Genomic DNA, 18,519 nt, shown 5'->3' on the forward strand with positions numbered 1-18,519 from the left:
TGGTCCCCACCAGGCTGGCCTTGGTGTGACCCCACTGTCAAGGGAAACAGGAGCAAAGAAAGTAAACAGAAAAAAAAGATACAAAGTGATTCAGTTCTAGTGAAAACACATCCAAATGTTTGATCCTCTGCACGGCACCATGTTCTGCTTTCCCTAAGCCTTTTCCAGCATCTTTCTCAAGGGAGGTATCTTCTGCCATAGTAGCGTCTGGAAAAGCCAGAGAGGTCACAGCAGTCAGAGTTGATGGGCACTCCTTCACAGCTGAGGATGCTGCCAACAGCAGCGGAGGTGGAGGAGCCCACAACGGTGTTCTGTGGGAAGGAGCTGAGGATGGGGCCGGGCAGGGTCACCACCACGGGAGAGGGCTCGATGACAACGGTGGAGTCCTGGCAGCGCCTGACACAGGGCTCATTGCAGCTGTTGGCCAGCGGGGTGGGGCCACAGGGTCGCAATGGCAGGCAGCGGTCGTAGCAGGACATGCCTTGAGGATGGAGGTGCAGCTGACGGAGAATCGGGGAGGAAACAGAGCAGAAGGGTTGGTGAGGAGCAACCTGCTTACCCTGTCACAAAGGAGTTGAGGCCACTGCTGAGTGGGGAGATGGATGCTCAGCCAAGAGACAGACTTCATCACCCTGTGAATAGCAGCCTGGCCCAGAGAGGCTCTCTGCCAGTGTATAAACCAAAGGCCCCTCAGCCACATCCCAGCCTCTCTCTAAGCAGACCTTCACCCTTGGTCAATCTGTCACGAAATGAAGATCCAAAGCCCAGCACAGGACAGAGCCAGTATCAGATGAGAGGTCTGTTGAGGAGAGCGTTCACATTTTAAGAGGAGGAGAAGGGGCTTCAGACTCACCTGGTTCCCAAGGAGAAGGAGGCAAGAGAAGCGAGTGAGAGAGCAGGACCTTGGGCTGCCTTTTATACCTGCCCTTCCTTGCCGCAGGCCCACAGGCACCCTTGGCAGAGGTAACAATTTTCTGACAAGCTCATCTTGCGTGCAAAGCATCTCAGTTAATGATATGGACTGTGCTTTGGTTTCCAGCAGTGCTGCCCTCTCATTTCTACATTTGTGCCATGCCCATTCCCCAAATACAGTTTTCTTGTGAGCACTGGGATGAAAGGTCCCAGGGTTTCTAGGGCAGGAATGCAGCAGTGCTGGCAGAAGACTCAGCTCAAGGGCTGAATGGGTCTGCAGCAGCAAAGCGACATCAGGGTGGGTCCCTCTGTTGGGGCTGTTGGAAGTGCCCTTCTGAGGAAGAAGCCGAGCTGTCCTCAGCTGGCTGTGGTGGACTCGTGTGGCTGAGGATGTTCCATGACCTTCTCCTTCCCTCCCTCCTCAGCTCACCTCAATGGTCACTTGTTTCTCCTTGCCCAGGTGTATGCGTTGTGCTCCTAGGTTTTGATTGCCCAACCTGCCCAGCCCCTAAGGTTCCTCAGCAGTGTCCATGGCTCCTTGTGTTCCTATGTGCATTCTTGTCTTTTCTCTACTTGTAAGTAGCCTGAGTAATGTAGATGAACTTGGTAGTAAAAATTTTGTCTTGCACCAGAACATGATCCTGTGAAGCAGCCAGGAGAATGGGACAGAGGTGTCTCCAGAATGTGTACAGACTAATCAGAGAAATACATGTCCACTTCCTAAAGCAATGAGCCAGTTGCTGGGACTTCTTTAGGGGATTCAGGTGAATAGCTGACCAAATGCAGCACTGAGGAAACTGGAGTACACACCTCTGCAAGGACCTCTCCTGCAGTGTTCTGTCAGAGAACTCTTTCTGGATGGGGTTTGTGACCCCTTCCAAGCACTGGGCTTTAGAGCACGGGGAGGCATTCTGAATTGACCCAGGAGGTAACAGAGGGAGGTGGGAGCTCTAGAACGGAGGCTCAGCCCAGCCTGGGATGGCTGTGAGGTGGGTGAGGTGAGCTCATGGAGGAAGCGGTGGCTTCTCACTCCCTGTGATGCCCTGCTGCACTTACACTGTGCTGAGGAACCTCTGCAGGGTAGACGTTGTGGGAGGGAGGGGATGGATCTGTTTGCTCCCACTGAGGCCCTTTGAAAAGGCGCTTCACTTTTTCTGGAAAGCCCACCCCAGGGCTTGCTTCACTTCTTTGTTGGGGAGTGTGTCAATGAAGGAGTTCAACAAAGGAGTTACAACTCTGTGAAAGGTAGTAATTTCTTTTTTTTTTTTCAGATGCAGGGAGTTCTCAGCTGACAGCATGACATGCAGCAACATGATGGAGCTGTACCAGGCTGTGAGGACACTGAGATGGGCAGAGCCCATGAGCTGGTGAGGTTAATTGAGAGGGCTTTAAACTAAGCTCAAAGAGGGAAGGGAACCAGCCTCACTAGGGATGAGCCTAGGGCTGACGTGCCTAGATTGGGAGCAAAATCGACAGCTCAGCTCAAGTGCATTTACACCAATGCATGCAGCATGGGCAACAAGTACGAGGAGCTGGAAGCCATTGTGCAGCAGCATAGTTAACACTTAGTTGCCATCACAGAAACATGATAGGATGACTCTCATAACTGGAGTGCTGCAATAGGTGGCTACAAGCTCTTCAGAAGGGATAGGCCAGGAAGGAGAGGTGGTGGCTTGTCTCTATATGTCAGGGAGTGTTTTGAATGTGTGGAGCACAAAGGTGGTGATGGTAAGGTTGAATGCTTATGGGTAAGGATGAGGGGGAAGGCCAAGGAGGAAGATATCCTGCTGGGAGTCTGTTATAGACCCCCCAACCAGGATGAAGAGGCAGGAGAGGCATTCTGAAAAGGGCTGGCAGAAGTCTCATGATGGCTAGACTTTGTTCTCTTGGGGGACTTCAACTTACCAGACATCTGCTGGAAATACAAGACAGCAGAGAGGAAACAGTCCTGCAGGAGGTTCCTGCAGTGTATGGAAGATAAGTTCCTGACTCAGCTGGCGAGTGAGCCTCCCAGGGGAGGTGCCTCGCTCGATCTGCTGTTTACTAACAGAGAAGGGCTGGTGGGAGGTGTGGTGGTCGGAGGCCATCTTAGGCCCAGTGACCACAAAACGATAGTGTTTTCAGTCGTTGGAGAGGTAAGGAGAAGGGTCAGTAAAACCGCTACCATGGACTTCCAGAGAGGAGACTTCTGCCAGTTCAGGACACTGGCGGACAGAATCCCTTGGGAGGCATTCCTGTGCCAGGACAGACTCCTACCACCGTGAGCAGTTCTACAAGGAGCACGCAAAGATGCCTCAGGAGCCCATTCCTTACACACACTGGCACTAGCCCCAGTCCTGGACGGGTATCGTGGGGAACCTGAGGCAGCGTTGGTTCTATTCCCCAGCACCAGCTCTGCTGCCCAAAGGTGCCCACTGAGCATTCACATTCCAGGATTGCTTCTGACGGGGAGGCCTTCTGACTTTGGCATTCCTGCTGCCAGCCACTTGAACCCCTTCTGCATTTGGGCCCTCTGGAACTGCATGGCAGCTCATTCCGTGGTCACCAATTACCCCTGCTGAGCAGTTACAATTGGAACTTCCCCTTCGCTGCACACACAAATGCACGCACACGGGCACAACCACACACCTGAGTTTACACACACCCAGAGAGCGACTCATACTGAGTGTGCACTTATTAAGGGGAGCCCACGTGCGTACCAATGTGCAGAGCCACCTCCCACACCAACATGTATGCACTGATACTCAAACACACATGCTTACACAGGTGTATGCTTCTACACAAATTCATTTGCATGCAGATACACACAGATATGCTCCTCCACACAGATGGACGCACACAAGAGCACGCATCTACACACAGCTATGTCCACACAATTACTGATGTGCAGACCCGTCACACACATTCATGCTCTCCTGCGGGACGGCACATGCGTGTGCTAAAACACAGACAGATTCACGGACACAATTGCCCAAACACACCCACACAGAACACTTGTGCACACCCACGTGAGCATGTGTATTCCCAGAGGCACACGCATGCACGTGCAGGCACACACACGAGCACAGCCGGATGAACGTGCCCGTGAGCACGGTGATGCACACAGGCCATTGAGAACCAGGCCTCCCAACACCAGCTCTCAGCCCCTCTGGATGACTCTGGACAAGTCCTTCAGACTGTACAGTTAAGGCGATGAACCAGTCACTGGCCAGCCTCATCAGCTTTAGGGAGCTCAAGGGTTTGGCAGCGGTTCAGTCAGCTGTTTTCTCCCTGTGAGACAGAGACAAACCGCAGTGGAGCCCAAGCTGTCATGGCCTTTCCAGACACTGAGCCTCTCCACATCACAAGTCTGCGGGTGAAGGGTAAGACAAGCACTAGAGAGTATCCTCATTGCTGCAGCCCCTCCCCCTCGGGGACAGCCCACACTCCTCCTAGTGCTGGGCCACAGTCCCCTGGGAAGGCAGGGGGCTGTGCCCAGACCCCTGGGGCAGCACAGCAAATGTGCATCAGCGGCTTCTGGCTGCTCTGGCAGGCTGATGCTGTGGGGAACAACCACAGCCCCCTGGGGACGGCTGTGCCCAAAAGCCAGTGCCCTACGGTCCTATGCCAGGACCTCACCACTTTGTTCACCACCCCATCAAGGTTCTTCAAAGGCAAATGTGTCTGCTGGACAAGTCCTCCACTTCTAGCAAAGTGTTATTAGTTGCAGAGGTGTCAGCACGGCCCCGGGGCAGCCAGCCCTGCTCTGAGGCTGCAGTTCTGGAGAGAGGGGCCCACACAATGTGAGGGGCACAATCCTTCCCACTGCGAGTTCAGCAGATATGGAAGGAGTGTTTTCCCTCACTGCATATCACAAGTCTTTCCTGCTTAGGGATCATGGCCTGTGGTATATAGTGGGGCACCACTGAAGCCCACCCCAAGCTGTAAATAGCGGGTTCCCTCCTGGCTGCAAGGTTTGAAAGACTTTCAAGACCATTCTTCCGCCTGTCTCTCACCTGGATTCTGTTAATATTCGTCACTTTATTCTTGCGGTAGTGGGGCAAATTTCCATGAACTAGGGTTACCTCTGCCCCAGTATTGAGCAGAGCCATAACCTGCTGGATATTGTGCTGGCTCCACAGTGTTACAAGCAGAACATAAGGGCTCTGCTCATCCCCTGTCCTGCTCCCTGTCACCATGCTGAAGAGGGAATGTCCCTTCCCAGGTTTGTTTCCAGAGAAGGGGGGATGCCACCCCATGTGTCCCCTACCCAAAGGCATCACCCTGCCAGTTCCTGCCCAGAATCCTTTGAGCTGTTGCGCCTGCATCTCACATCAGATCACTGCTTCAGCTGCAAACATCCCCGTGTCCACTTCAAGCACAGCAGTACCAACCAAATACAGCACGGATTTTCCTTGCCTTTTCCTTCCTCCACCCTGTGTTTCTTGACATAAGGTAACACTTTGGGTGGGCTGGGACATTCAGCTAATTCCTCCTCCCTTTCCCAATTCACCAGGAAAACCATCCAGGCCAAGTGTCTTGTGATGGCACCCACAGCTGTGCCCAGGGCCAGCCAGGCATTCAGTCTGTCTCTTCTTCCCTATCCTTTCTCTACAAAGGCATTTCCTCTCCTGTGAGGACAGGCTGAGAGAGCTGGGGCTGTTCAGCCTGGAGAAGAGAAGGCTCTGACTTTCTAGTGGCCTTCCAGCACCTAAAGGGGTCTGATAGGTAAGAAAAGAAGAAACATTTTAGCAGTGCCTGCTGTGACAAGACATGGGGTAACGGTTTATGGTTTTAAACTAGAAGGAGGTAGACTCAGACTAGATATAAAGGAGAAATCGTTTACAATGAGGGTGGTGAAACACTGGAACAGGTTGCCCGGAGAGGCACCCAGACTTTGTAAAGTATCATTTAAAATGTGATTTCTTAGATGAGACTAAGACTCTGAAGAAAGAGAAGGCAGTGGAGATGATCCCACATCCTTCAGCTGCTAGGAGCCCTAAGCTATGTGCTGTAAAATAGACAGCTCCAATCATGGCACAGCATGATCATCCCATGGTGGTCAGTCAAGCTGCTAGAGGAGTTTCATCAACAGAAACAGCTCTATTCATCATTTCTGCAGTCAAACAGAAAGGGAGTTCACATGAGAACTTCTTATTATGCTTTTAGACACAAGCAAGGACACCCGGGTGGTGCCACCACTGGCCTGGTGCAACAGCTGCTGACAGGCTCATTGGTTACAGTTGCCTGGCTGAGTTGGTCCTCTGGTGAAGGGACCAGTGCAGACTGACACAGCAGAGGCCAGGGCCTCCTCAGGTTCCATGGATCGCTAATGAAAGGGCAAGGAAGGTGGAGCAGCAGCTATGAGCTATTCAAAGGGCTGTTCCTTGCCTTGCCATTCTTGTCATTCTACAAAAAAAGAACTTCCAGAGCTACACACCCCACTGCCTCTCACCCCAGTGGAGGTCCAGTTGTAGCAAGGAACACCCTTCCTCAAGAGCTCATGGGGCTGGTGTCCCCTCTAGACCTCCTTTCTTTCCAGGAATTTGTGTACAAAGCAAGGTCTGATGGTCGCTGGCAGCAAAGCAATAACGGATGAGTTCCTCAGCTGTAAGGGATGGTGCCAAAAGAGGAGTCACTGCAGAGTGTCCCAGCCTCCCATTGCTCTGTGGATGTAGAAGGGTCTCCTTGTGCCCTCAGCCCCTTTTACCCCAGAGCAACACTGTCCTCCCTTGGCAGCTTAGGGAGTGTCCACAGAGGGAAGGACCACACAGGGAGCACGCTCGAATGCAGCAGAATTTTAATGAGTCAAAAAAGTGGAAACAAAGTAATTTCAGGCGGAGGTCAGAAGGGTAGGAAACCCCAGAGCCAGGCAAGTGTCTGCAGTCGTGGACCAAGGAAAAGCTCCTGCATGATGTCCGTCTGCCTGCCCCATAGAGGGAGAGGAGCCACATGGTCCCCACCAGGCTGGCCTTGGTGTGACCCCACTGTCAAGGGAAACAGGAGCAAAGAAAGTAAACAGAAAAAAAAGATACAAAGTGATTCAGTTCTAGTGAAAACACATCCAAATGTTTGATCCTCTGCACGGCACCATGTTCTGCTTTCCCTAAGCCTTTTCCAGCATCTTTCTCAAGGGAGGTATCTTCTGCCATAGTAGCGTCTGGAAAAGCCAGAGAGGTCACAGCAGTCAGAGTTGATGGGCACTCCTTCACAGCTGAGGATGCTGCCAACAGCAGCGGAGGTGGAGGAGCCCACAACGGTGTTCTGTGGGAAGGAGCTGAGGATGGGGCCGGGCAGGGTCACCACCACGGGAGAGGGCTCGATGACAACGGTGGAGTCCTGGCAGCGCCTGACACAGGGCTCATTGCAGCTGTTGGCCAGCGGGGTGGGGCCACAGGGTCGCAATGGCAGGCAGCGGTCGTAGCAGGACATGTCTTGAGGATGGAGGTGCAGCTGACGGAGAATCGGGGAGGAAACAGAGCAGAAGGGTTGGTGAGGAGCAACCTGCTTACCCTGTCACAAAGGAGTTGAGGCCACTGCTGAGTGGGGAGATGGATGCTCAGCCAAGAGACAGACTTCATCACCCTGTGAATAGCAGCCTGGCCCAGAGAGGCTCTCTGCCAGTGTATAAACCAAAGGCCCCTCAGCCACATCCCAGCCTCTCTCTAAGCAGACCTTCACCCTTGGTCAATCTGTCACGAAATGAAGATCCAAAGCCCAGCACAGGACAGAGCCAGTATCAGATGAGAGGTCTGTTGAGGAGAGCGTTCACATTTTAAGAGGAGGAGAAGGGGCTTCAGACTCACCTGGTTCCCAAGGAGAAGGAGGCAAGAGAAGCGAGTGAGAGAGCAGGACCTTGGGTTGCCTTTTATACCTGCCCTTCCTTGCCGCAGGCCCACAGGCACCCTTGGCAGAGGTAACAATTTTCTGACAAGCTCATCTTGCGTGCAAAGCATCTCAGTTAATGATATGGACTGTGCTTTGGTTTCCAGCAGTGCTGCCCTCTCATTTCTACATTTGTGCCATGCCCATTCCCCAAATACAGTGTTCTTGTGAGCACTGGGATGAAAGGTCCCAGGGTTTCTAGGGCAGGAATGCAGCAGTGCTGGCAGAAGACTCAGCTCAAGGGCTGAATGGGTCTGCAGCAGCAAAGCGACATCAGGGTGGGTCCCTCTGTTGGGGCTGCTGAAAGTGCCCTTCCGAGGAAGAAGCCGAGCTGTCCTCAGCTGGCTGTGGTGGACTCCTGTGGCTGAGGATGTTCCATGACCTTCTCTTTCTCTCCCTCCTCAGCTCACCCCAGTTGTCACTTTTTTTCCTATCCCAGGTGTGTATGTTGTCCTCCCAGTTTTTAATTGCCTAAACTGCCCAGCCCCCAGGGATCCTCATTGGTCGTCACAGTTTCTTGTGCTCCTATGTGCGTTCTTGTCTTTTCTCTACTTGTAAGCAGCCAGGTTTATGTAGATGCACCTGGCAGTACAAATTTGTCTATGCTGTTGTGCATGAGGCTATGTGTGTGTGTCTTTGGTGTCACTCACCCAGTGAGAATGTGCTGCTCATGGCAGGGACACTCTCTACTGCTCTGTCCGTGAGCAGCACGGGGCAGCACATACCCAGGGTCAGAATCAGCCTGAGTGCAGCTGAGTGGTGGTGGCACCAGCCTGCTAGAGATGTGTGCAGGGCTGAGGCACTGAAATTAAGCCCCTGGCTCCTGACTCCTCCTTTTCTTTTACCTCCAGGAAAGCCAAAGGACTGACGGCTGCTTTGGACTTGAGCCCGCAAGGATCTTCATGTCCAGCATTGGCATCTCAGTGTGAGTGCCCAGCAACTGCCTCTGGGAGGGAAGGGACGTTGGATCTGAGATCATAACCCACAAACCCATAACGTTGACCTTGAGCAACCTGGTCTAATGAGAGCTGTATCTCAAGGTGTAGTATACTGCTAAGTAGTGTTCAGAGGCCATGACAGACAGGAGAAAACACTCAGTGTGCCTCAGGAGAGAAGAAAGAGCAATTGAAGATGCTGAAGGAGGTGGTCTGGCTATTCTCCAGCATGACTCCTATGGCTCTGGAAACAACTCCTGTAGTGTAACACATCTCCAGAAAGGATGGATCACAGAGGAAAATGTGCATTGGGGTATGGATGTTGCTGTTCATGCACACGAGAGCTATGATGGATACACTGCCTGTTCCTGTCAGGGAGCACTTCAGTGCAAACACCACCACAAGGGAGATCCAGGAATGCCACGTGCCTGAGAAGCCAGGAAAGATGGATTCTTCCACATCAGACTCATTTGCAGTGTGCTCCCAAGTTCATCTGCAAAGACAGGAATGTTTCTGTGAGAGTCTGCGTGCGCCTGTTCTAGTCCTTCAGAAGCTACAGAGGGCTAGTGAAACAAAGCCCTCAGCCCTGAAGAAGTAGTTGGTGCAGAGCACGAGAAAACAGCATCTATGCTAAGCTGAATTTCTCAAGGCAATCCTTTGCTGCAGAAACACATTAGGACGATTAGATCTGACCCTGAAGGTCAGGCCTAGACCATCAGCTAAACATGGAGAATTATTAGTTTCCTTTAGTGGATGCAACTGCTTCCATGAGGTGACAATCCCATTTAGGAGACTGTGGACAGCAGGCTGAGGGTGCTCAGCTACAGGAAAGATTGCTTCAGAGGAAGAAAATAACATGCCTGAACTCTTCAAGGCAGGAAATACTGATTTGCAGTGTCAGCAAATGAGACTGAGGGAAGAGAAAACACCCTGAAGCTCAAACTGGGCACACTGAGGTTTTTTGTTTTCCCTCTGTGTGCCACGGGGAGTTTGATCTCTGGGGGATCTCACACTCTTGTTGTTAATGGATAATGTTCTCTCTTCACACAGGCCAATTAAAGAATTGCAACACAGCTGTCTAAAGGGTGCCCAGTTGCTGCCATGCCAGAGGTGTCTGACGTAGTCGTGTTCCGGGAGACTGGGAATGCCAAGTATTTGGTGCTGGATACTAACGAACTCTTGAGACCTGAGTCTGGGCAACGACTAAAGGCAACTATGGATATTTCAGTACAGAGAGAGTAAAGTAAGGGCTTCACCTACCTCATTTCTGAGCCTCTGGCAGTAGTTAAGGCCCAAGTCTAGCTTCTCCAGTTAAAGGAAAATCTAAGTAAATACCTAAGTGCCAACTCAGGCAAGACATGAGTAGGGGAAAATTGATCTGCTTTGCCTGCAGAGCAGGTGTCTCCAGCTGAGCTACTCATCTGTGCTCCATTGATCATCATCAGAGAGCAACAGGCACTGCAAACCTCAGTACACCCTGTCCCATACAAATCAGGCAAACCATGCCTTACAAGCAACAGTTTTTCTTCTGTTGATGTTCCAGAGAGACTAGGCAGCTGGCTTACACAACACACACAGAGGACTCAACCTCTAAGCTCTTAGACTGAATTGAGAAGATGCACACCCAAAGAGAGGCAGCTGGCTTAAACAGCACACACAAACACAGGTCTCAACCTGTAGTAATCTAGAGCTAATTGAGAATACTCACAGCCAAAGAGAGGCAGTCTACACTCCCTAAGGCCACCACACAGGTGTTGGACTTGGCATAGTCATCTTCTGCAAATGCTGTGTCCAAGGCTTGAGTGTGGTTGTGGGGAGACTGATCTGCACCTGGTGTGAGGGGGAGATGCAGCTGATGAGAGTCACGTGCCCAGCCTGGGCCCATTCACCCACAAAAAATCTTTCTCCATGATATTAATCTATCCTTGAGTAGCCTGGACATGGATATGGGGTTTAACCATGGGATGGGGGTGTTTGGAAGGCTAAGCAGATGTGAGCTTATTGCTTATTGAGGATGGGGACCTGGTGTCAAATGATATGGAAAAGGCTGATGTACTCAATGCCTATTTCTCCTCAGACTTCATTGGTATGGCTTCTCTTCTGGCCTACCACACCCCTGAGCCTCCCCACAGACTCTCTGGGAATGAAGCAGCACCCACAGTAGCAGAAGAAGGAATTAAGGAGCTCTTCCTAGCATTTGGACATACACAAGGTGATGGGATCACACTGGATGCATCCAAGAGTGTTCAAGGAGGTGACTGGACAGTCTCTACTCAGTCCCTGGAAGGAAGATGGAGCAAATACTCTCAGCAGCCATTCCTAAACTCATGAAAGGCAAGACGAGGGGTTTGAGCAGCACGTGTGAGTTTAGTGAGGGCAAATCACGCCTTACCAGCCTCATTGCTTTCTCTGAGGAGGTGATTGACACTGTGAGTAAAGGGAGGGGCAGTGACTGGGGTGTACCTTGACTTTAGCAAGGCTTTTGACATACCCTCATAGGTGCATACACAAGGAAAAGAAAAAAAAAAATTCTGCAGTATTAGAAGTTCCCATCTGACCTCATTGATCTCCTCCAGACTGAGGGGCCAGCCCCTGCCCTTGCAAAGGGAGCCATGCCACGGGGAATCACTCAGGTGGCAGCAGAAGGGTGTGTGTCTGGGACAAGCCAGGCTCCCCTCAGGCCACAGACCTAAGCCTGGGACATCAGAAGTGACTTAGTCCTGAACCTGTCTCCAGACTCACTTTAGGGTAAATACTCTCTCTTCAAAAGGCAGAGAAGTGCAGAAGAAACATTAATTAACAGAGCAGCTGAAAAAGTAGTCTGTCAACCCTGTGAATGTTCCTGCATTCTCTTTAATTTGTCCCCAGTTTTAATTGATGTGCTGGCCTTTTTTCTTCTGGTGTTTTGCATGCAGGTGCAGGTGGTGTGATTGCCTGCAGTAAGAGGGAGCTGCCTGCAGCCTCCTCTGTCACCTTGCGCTGGCTGAGTTTATCTTGCAGCCAAGGTTCTGATATGCAAAACAGTTTCTGCACAGAATAACACGAGAGCAGAGGCGGTGTGTTTGGTTTACCTGGGCATGTTTTGGTACCGAAGGGGCTGCAGGGGTGGCTTCAGTGAGAAGATGCCAGAAGCTGCTCCCATGTCAGACAGAGCCAACAACAGCTGTCTCCAGCACGGACCTGCTGCTGGCCAAAGCTGAGCCAATCAGCAATGCTGGTAGCACCTTGTGTGATAACTGGGTAAAAATGGTGTGCAGCAGGCAGAGGAGAAGAGTGAGAAGAAGTGAGAGAAAAAACCATGGAGCCACTAAGGTCAGTGAAGAAGGATGGGGAGGAGATGCTCCAGGCACCAGAGCAGATATTCCTCTGCAACTGTGGAGAGGACAATGGTGATGCACCTTGTCCTCCAGCAACCCATGGAGGACCACAATGGAGCAAATCTCCACATTGCAGGCCAGGAGAGCCTCATAAAGCAGCGGGTGGAGATGCCTAGAAGGAAGATGCAGACCATGGACACACTGGACGAGGGTCTTGACAGAAACTGTGTCTCATGGAGAGGATTTGTGTACGAAGCAGGGTCTGATGGTCAATGGCAGCAAAGCAACCACAGATGAGTTCCTCAGCTGTAAGGGATGGTGCCCAAAAGAGGAGTCACTGCAGAGTGTCCCAGCCTCCCATTGCTCTGTGGATGTAGAAGGGTCTCCTTGTGCCCTCAGCCCCTTTTACCCCAGAGCAACACTGTCCTCCTTTGGCTCTTAGGGAGTGTCCACAGAGGGAAGGACCACACAGAGACCACGCTTGAATGCAGCAGAACTTTTAACAACCTTTTCTAATGGCATCTGTTCTGAGTAGAGGGGTGATGGTGATCCAGGTGACCTCTGCAGGTCCTTTCTCACTTGCGTTCTGACTCAGTGACGCCCCATCTCCCCTGCCCACCCTGAACCCTGCACGCCCATGGGCACAGTTGTCCTCACAGCCCCTTGGCCACAACACAACTTGGAGGCATCTTGCTGAGAGTGCAGAGAGGCAGCTGGAGGGAGGCTCTGGAGTCTCCTCGCTGTCACCCGCAGGAAATGAGTGGGTGCTGTTTCCAGCCGCTGAGCTGGGAGGCAGCTGTGGGCAGGTGGTGGATGTCCCGGGGCAGGGCCGTGCTGCTGTGCCAGGCTGCAGCTGGCAGTGTGGGGGCTTCTTGGTGGTGGGCAGTCGTTGGTGGAGGAGGGGAGAGTGCGTTTGTGAGGAGAGCAAGCTGTGCCGGTGCAGAGGCAGGGAGCAGTGCGGGGGCGGGCGAGAGGCCGAGCTGGGCCGGCGCAGGGCTGAGCGGCGGGGCGGAGCTGGCGGCGGCGGAGAGGTTCGGTTCGGTGCGGAGGCGTGGCGGGCGGAGCAGAGAGGCGGGGCTGTCGGGGCGCAGCGAGGCTCGGGCGGCGGAGCGGCGGGATGCGGCGGTGGCGGGGCTGGGGGCTGTCGGGGCTGGCCGCGGTGCTGCTGGGTGCGCGGGGCTGGCGGCGGTGGCTGGGGGCCGGGGGCCGGGGCTGTGCCCGGGGTGTTCCCGGGGGGGCGAGCGCCAACTCTTCCCTCTCCTTCTTCCAGGTGGCCATCTGCGTGCCTCCCTGCCTCTCTGCCGTCTCTCATCCACTTCTTCCCGCTCTGTCGAGTTCCTCCTGGGTAGTCTCCCTTCATTCCCATCATTCCCATCATCTCTATCATGGCAACGTTTCCTGCATATGAGCCTGCTTTTTCATGCACTCACTCTTTTCCCTGCCCGTTCTGCAGTTCTTATTGCCCGGATTTCAGCCCTCTGCCACTGTAACACCCACTCTCCCAGGCTGTGCTTCCTCTTTTCATCCATCTCTGAATTCCTCTTTACTCATCTCTCCAGACCCCTACCAGCTTCCTACTCTCTTCTCTCTCTCCCCGTGCTTCATTCAGATCTGAAGGCACAAGTTTGCTTCCCTGCGCCTCTCCCTCATTCCTTACATGCGCTCATTGCACTCTGCATTCATCATTTATTCATGCTCTGAATTTAAACTCTATACTTCACTGGAACACACCAATTCTGTCTCCTCGTTCTATCTTCCGACATCCATCCATCAGTCCGACTTTCATCCTACCTCTGCACACATTGATTCTCCCCAGGTTTCTCCCCTCATTCCACACAACCACACCATGATCACACTGCATCCTTGTTCCTGGGCACATCCTCCCATCACTTCTGGTTTTGCTCTTTCTCCTTGCCACTCTTCCTAATCATTTATCTGGGAAAACAGCCACGAGAGCTGGGTGATCTCTGGTGATGTTTGGCCTTTCCTTCTCCTTTCCGGCAGTGGCTGCGGGCAGAGCCCAGGTGCAGCAGGAGCCGTCGGCACAGACCACCGAGGGCACCGCCATCAGCATCAACTGCTCGCACCCCAACATACTGAACAGCGACTACATCCACTGGTACCGGCAGCTCCCGGGCCGAGGCCCCGCATTCATCGCATTCGCTCTCAGCGGATCCAAAGCGGTGTCGGAGCCGGCGGGGCGGCTGTCGGTGGCGGCAGACCGGCGGTCCAGCGGCCTGTGGCTGTCCCGGCCGGGGCGCGGGGACGCGGCGGTGTATTACTGCGCCGTGGGAGACACGGCGAGAGGAGCCGGGGCTGCGGCCGGGCACGAACCGCGCCGGGCGGGGCCGGGCGTGCGTGGCGGGGGCGGGGGCGGGGGGACAGCCCCGTGCGGGCCCGCCAGGTGGCGCTGCCGCTCCGCCCGCCGGGGCCGCCTCGCCCCGCCCGGCCCCGGGCCCCGGGACGCTTCCCCCGCCCGGGAACGGCACCGCCACCGCCACCGCCACCGCCACCGGCAGCGGCAGCGGCAGCAGCCGCCCTCCCGGCGGGACGCGGACAGAAATCCCCCCCGCCCAGTGACAAGCTAATCTTGCATGCAAAGCATCTCAGCTAATGATATGGACTGTGCTTTGGTTTCCAACACTGCTGGCTTCTCATTTCCACATTTGTGCCATGCCCATTCCCCAAATACAGTTTTCTTGTGAGCACTGGGATGAAAGGTCCCAGGGTTTCTAGGGCAGGAATGCAGCAGTGCTGGCAGAAGACTCAGCTCGAGGGCTGACTGGGTCTGGATCAGCAAAGCAACATCAGGCTGCGTCACTCTGTTGGAGCTGTTGGAAGTGTCCTTCTCAGGAAAAACTGGAGGTGTTCTCGGGTGGCTGGACTCCTATGGATGAGGACGTTCCATGATCTTCTCCTTCCCTCCCTCCTCAGCTCACTCCAGTGATCATTTGTTTTTTTTCTGATATAGTGCTGAAACACGCCATTCCTTTGGAAACACAACCAGGCGTTGTTTCCTGCCGGTAACTTTGTAAATAGCCCAGACACACAATTCCAAACGGAATCCTCCAGCTGCAGTGCCCGCTCTGGACTGCTCCTGCTGGTGTTGGAAAGGCATCCCGAAAAGCCAGCAGTTCTACCTCGGCACCAACATGAGAAGCAGACATTGACTGTCACAGAGACCTTCAGGTGCATCCCACAGCGGCTGGTGTTGGGCACATAGACCTTGTTGCCCAGGATTCCCCTTAACATCAGCTTGAGAGCCTTTGGTGGTGAAATGAAGTCAAGGAGACAGAAGAAAAGCTTGAGCTGGGCACTTGTTATAGAATCAGAGAATCATAGATTAGTTTGGGTAGGAAGGGACCTTTAAAGGTCGTCTAATCCAGCCTCCATGGAAGGGACAGCAGGGCCATCTCCAACCAGATCAGGTTGCTCAGAGCCCTGTCCAACCTGGCCTTGAATGTTTCCTGGGATGGGGCACCTACCACCTCTCTGGGCAACCTGTTCCAGAGTTCCACCACCCTCAGTGCAAAAAGTTTTTTCGTGGTGTCTACTCTGAATATACCCCCTTCCATTTTAAAACCATTACCCCTAGTCCTATCGCAACAGGCCCTACTGAAGAGTTTCTCCCTGTCTTTCCTGTAGGACCTCTTTAGGTACTGGAAGGCCACTAGAAGATCTTCTTCTGGAAGGCCTTCTCTTCTCCAGGCCAAACAGCCCCAACTCTCTCAGCCTGTTCTCATAGGAGAGCTGCTGCAGTCTTCTGATTAGCTTTGTGGCTTTACTCTGGACTCACTTCAACAAGTCCACATTCTTCTTCTGTTGGGGGCTCCAGAGCCGGATGCAGTACTCCACACAGAGTGTCATAAGAGCAGACTTAAAGGATTCAAGTTCAGACCTCAGGATTGAGCCGCAAGGAGATCTCCTAAGTTTCCATGTGAGGCTGAAGGTCTGAGGTGCCTGAGAGCTGTAAGGAGGCCTCAGAGCATGGGGTCCTGGGCCCAGCCAGTCCCCAGTGAGGCTTATGTGGCTGTAGGACCTGACAAAGATGTGAAAATCCATCTTCACTGTCTCCAGAGGCAGAGAGGAATGGTTCAGCTCTCTTCTCTGCCTCGGCTGGGGACTGCTGTGGCAGCTGTAGCTGTATTAGAAGGGAACTCCTGGCAGGTTTGCAGTCATTGGAGAGCAGATGGCAGCCCACCGTCCTTCTGCCATGACCTCAACTGAACAACAGGACCCTGAAGACCTTGTGGGAACCAGGTTGCGAACAGGGGCTGCTATGCAAACAACCTGCTTCCTGCAGTCCCTGCCAAAGAAGTGAGCAAAGGGCCACGGGGGAGAAGTGTCAGAGGAGCCCTGCTCCAGGCAGCAGACGTCAGAAGAGATTAAAATCAAGTAGCCCTTTTTCTTGCCTGGGTGTTGTGGTTCTGTGGCCCAGGGTGGGACAAGCAGCTGGAGGTTGTGGGTAATGTGGGTGGGTGAAGGGACACAGAGGGACTGCCTGTCCAACAGAGAGCTGTGTTCCTCCGTCCTCCCCCTGCCAGTTTGCAGGAGTGTGTCTGTCCATGTGTAGCTGGTTTCTGCAGCAGATGTGCTTTCAAGAGATGTTTCTCTCCAGGTTCCCCCTCTGTGTTCAGAGGTGAAGGGAGAGAGTGTGAGACACTTGAGTGTGTGCCTGGTCCTATCTCCATCCCGACAGTCCCAGGGACAGGGTGGACATGGGACAAGGGTGGGTGCAGGGCTGCCTTCTCCAACTCCTGCAGAGCTGGGTGCAGGCCCATGCAGCTGGCTAGGTGGTTGATGTCAGAAGTTCACGAGGGATGCCTATGTCTCTGATAGACAATACTTAAACCATGAGTCTGTTATCTCTCTTGAGAACCTTCTTCTGGTAGAGGTGCAGACATATGAGGGGTCTATCAGAGAGTTTGGGGACAGACCCAAAGGGGCCTGCCTGGAGCAGTAGGGAGATAGCTTTGCTCCACCCTCTGGGCTGTGGTTGAGAGGCCTCTTTGATGTGTCAGAGACAGAAGAGGTGAAGATGCAAGCATCACGTCCCTCATGCTGGCAGGTTCCTGGGCACCCCATGAAGGGAGAGCGTGTCATGGTCCTTGTTTTCCTGGCAGCAATGCTGGGACTGGCAGACTTTGGTAAGATGTGACTTTCAGGCTGGGGAGAATGAGGCCAGAGTTTGGGCAGCTGGTGGTGGAAGGGAGGAGATGTGAGTCCTGACTCCCTGGGGGATGGGGGAGTGTTTCTGTAGGGGATGCAGAGGCTGCAGATGGGTGCGGCAAATAATCAGGGAGATGTCTGAAGTAATAGGCATCAGAGGAGGAATGAGACCTCACCCTAAATTTGCAGGAACTGAGCATTCCTCAATATGCTACTAATACATCTGACGCGTGGGAGAGGGAAAGATGGTAGGGAGTGGAGCGATGCCAGCATGCAGGAGCTTCTCTCTGGATGGACTGTATGAAATGCCACCAGTGTCTGTGGGGGTGGTTGTAAACCTTGTGGGAGAAACAGAGAAGGGTAACTTGATGCCAGAAGAGCTGACAGGCCATTGAAGGCCAAGGCAAGGGCAGAGGAGGCGATGTGTCCTATGGAGGAACTGTTCTAGCAAGAAGATATGGTGAGAGGTGGGAGAGGAACAGCTCTTGTGGTCTGCTGCTGAAGGAGACACCAGCAGGTAACCTAGCTCAGAGACAGATGTGGAATCAGTGGGTTGAAAGTCCAGTGAGTATGGCTGAAAAGCAGGATGATGTGGGGAGTGAGGAGTGGCAAGAACCCGCAGAAAGGAGTGTGCAGGGACAAACAGCTCAGCCTTTCAGAGGGTGGGAAAAGTGAGGTGGAAATGGGGACAGTGAGCAAACTGATCAAGCAATACCTGGGCAGGTGCACAGGCAAGCAACGCTGAAAGCCCTTTCTGGCTTTACAGGTCATGCCCAAAAGTACTCCGTTCTCCACTTTCCAGCAGAAACCACCATCCAGGTGGGACATCACACAACTCTGCACTGCAATTTCTCCACCAGCTCTTCCTATCCCATCTTGTGGTACCAGCAGCACCAGACCCAATCTCCTCAGATGTTGCTGCAGGTGGACAAATGGAAACCTCAGGTTAATTCAGAGAGGTTCTCCTCTGCACTGTCTGTGGAGACCTCCCAGGTGCTTCTGCACGTGCGGGATGCTGAACTCCAGGACAGCGCTGCCTATTTCTGTGCACTGAGCCCACACTGGTGCCCACAGCATGCAGCAGTGCACAGAAAGGTGGTGGGTCGGTGCTCTGAGGGGTGGTTCCCTCCCTGCCACTGCTTGCATGCAGCTCTGAGCTCAGCCTGCCCAGCAGTGGCAGCTGTGGGCTGTGGTGAGGCTGGGCCTCTGCCTCCCCAGTCTGTGCTGCTCTGAAGCACATGCCAGCGTGACTTTACAGCTGTGTCTAGATCTGGGGTCTTTGATGAAGAAAGGAGTCCAAGAAACCTGACCTGGGGCAGACC

The 18,519-nt window shown here is 53.4% G+C and overlaps 2 protein-coding genes and 1 gene segment (V, D, J or C); 1 reads left to right on the forward strand and 2 right to left on the reverse strand.

Annotated features, from left to right (window-relative positions):
* Positions 1-176: 176 nt before the first annotated feature.
* Positions 177-1,003, reverse strand: LOC147597825 (feather beta keratin-like). Its single transcript, XM_086766467.1, has 2 exons — positions 854-1,003; positions 177-500 (listed from the first exon to the last, which is right to left on the reverse strand). Exons 1-2 carry the CDS (start codon positions 1,001-1,003, stop codon positions 177-179), a joined length of 474 nt encoding a protein of 157 aa, XP_086622593.1.
* A 5,801-nt stretch (positions 1,004-6,804) lies between these two features.
* On the reverse strand, positions 6,805-11,200 carry LOC147597826 (uncharacterized). Its single transcript, XM_086766468.1, has 4 exons — positions 11,104-11,200; positions 10,420-10,541; positions 7,698-7,797; positions 6,805-7,376 (listed from the first exon to the last, which is right to left on the reverse strand). The coding sequence occupies exons 1-4, from the start codon at positions 11,198-11,200 to the stop codon at positions 7,021-7,023; spliced, it is 675 nt and encodes a 224-aa protein (XP_086622594.1). The 3' UTR covers positions 6,805-7,020.
* A 1,945-nt stretch (positions 11,201-13,145) lies between these two features.
* Positions 13,146-14,608, forward strand: LOC147597827 (T cell receptor alpha variable 4-like). The segment is given in 3 exon segments: positions 13,146-13,197; positions 14,033-14,432; positions 14,548-14,608. Coding segments are annotated over 3 exon segments (513 nt in total).
* The last annotated feature ends 3,911 nt before the right edge of the window (positions 14,609-18,519 follow it).

The sequence above is a fragment of the Chlamydotis macqueenii genome, chromosome 25 (genome assembly GCF_036417535.1).
Source record: "Chlamydotis macqueenii isolate bChlMac1 chromosome 25, bChlMac1.mat, whole genome shotgun sequence".
In the NCBI taxonomy this organism is placed as follows: Eukaryota; Metazoa; Chordata; class Aves; order Otidiformes; family Otididae; genus Chlamydotis; species Chlamydotis macqueenii.

Excerpts from the sequence above, each read along its gene's own strand:
- LOC147597825 (XM_086766467.1), bottom strand. The coding sequence starts at position 1,003 with ATGCTTTGCACGCAAGATGAGCTTGTCAGAAAATTGTTACCTCTGCCA. Across the intron at positions 501-853 it reads TCCTTCTCCTTGGGAACCAG|CTGCACCTCCATCCTCAAGG; the intron begins GTGAGTCTGAAG and ends ATTCTCCGTCAG.
- LOC147597826 (XM_086766468.1), bottom strand. The coding sequence starts at position 11,200 with ATGTCAAAAGCCTTGCTAAAGTCAAGGTACACCCCAGTCACTGCCCCT. Across the intron at positions 10,542-11,103 it reads CAGAGAAAGCAATGAGGCTG|GTGCAGATCAGTCTCCCCAC; the intron begins GTAAGGCGTGAT and ends CCCTCACACCAG. Across the intron at positions 7,377-7,697 it reads TCCTTCTCCTTGGGAACCAG|TCTGCTCTGTTTCCTCCCCG; the intron begins GTGAGTCTGAAG and ends CTCACCAACCCT.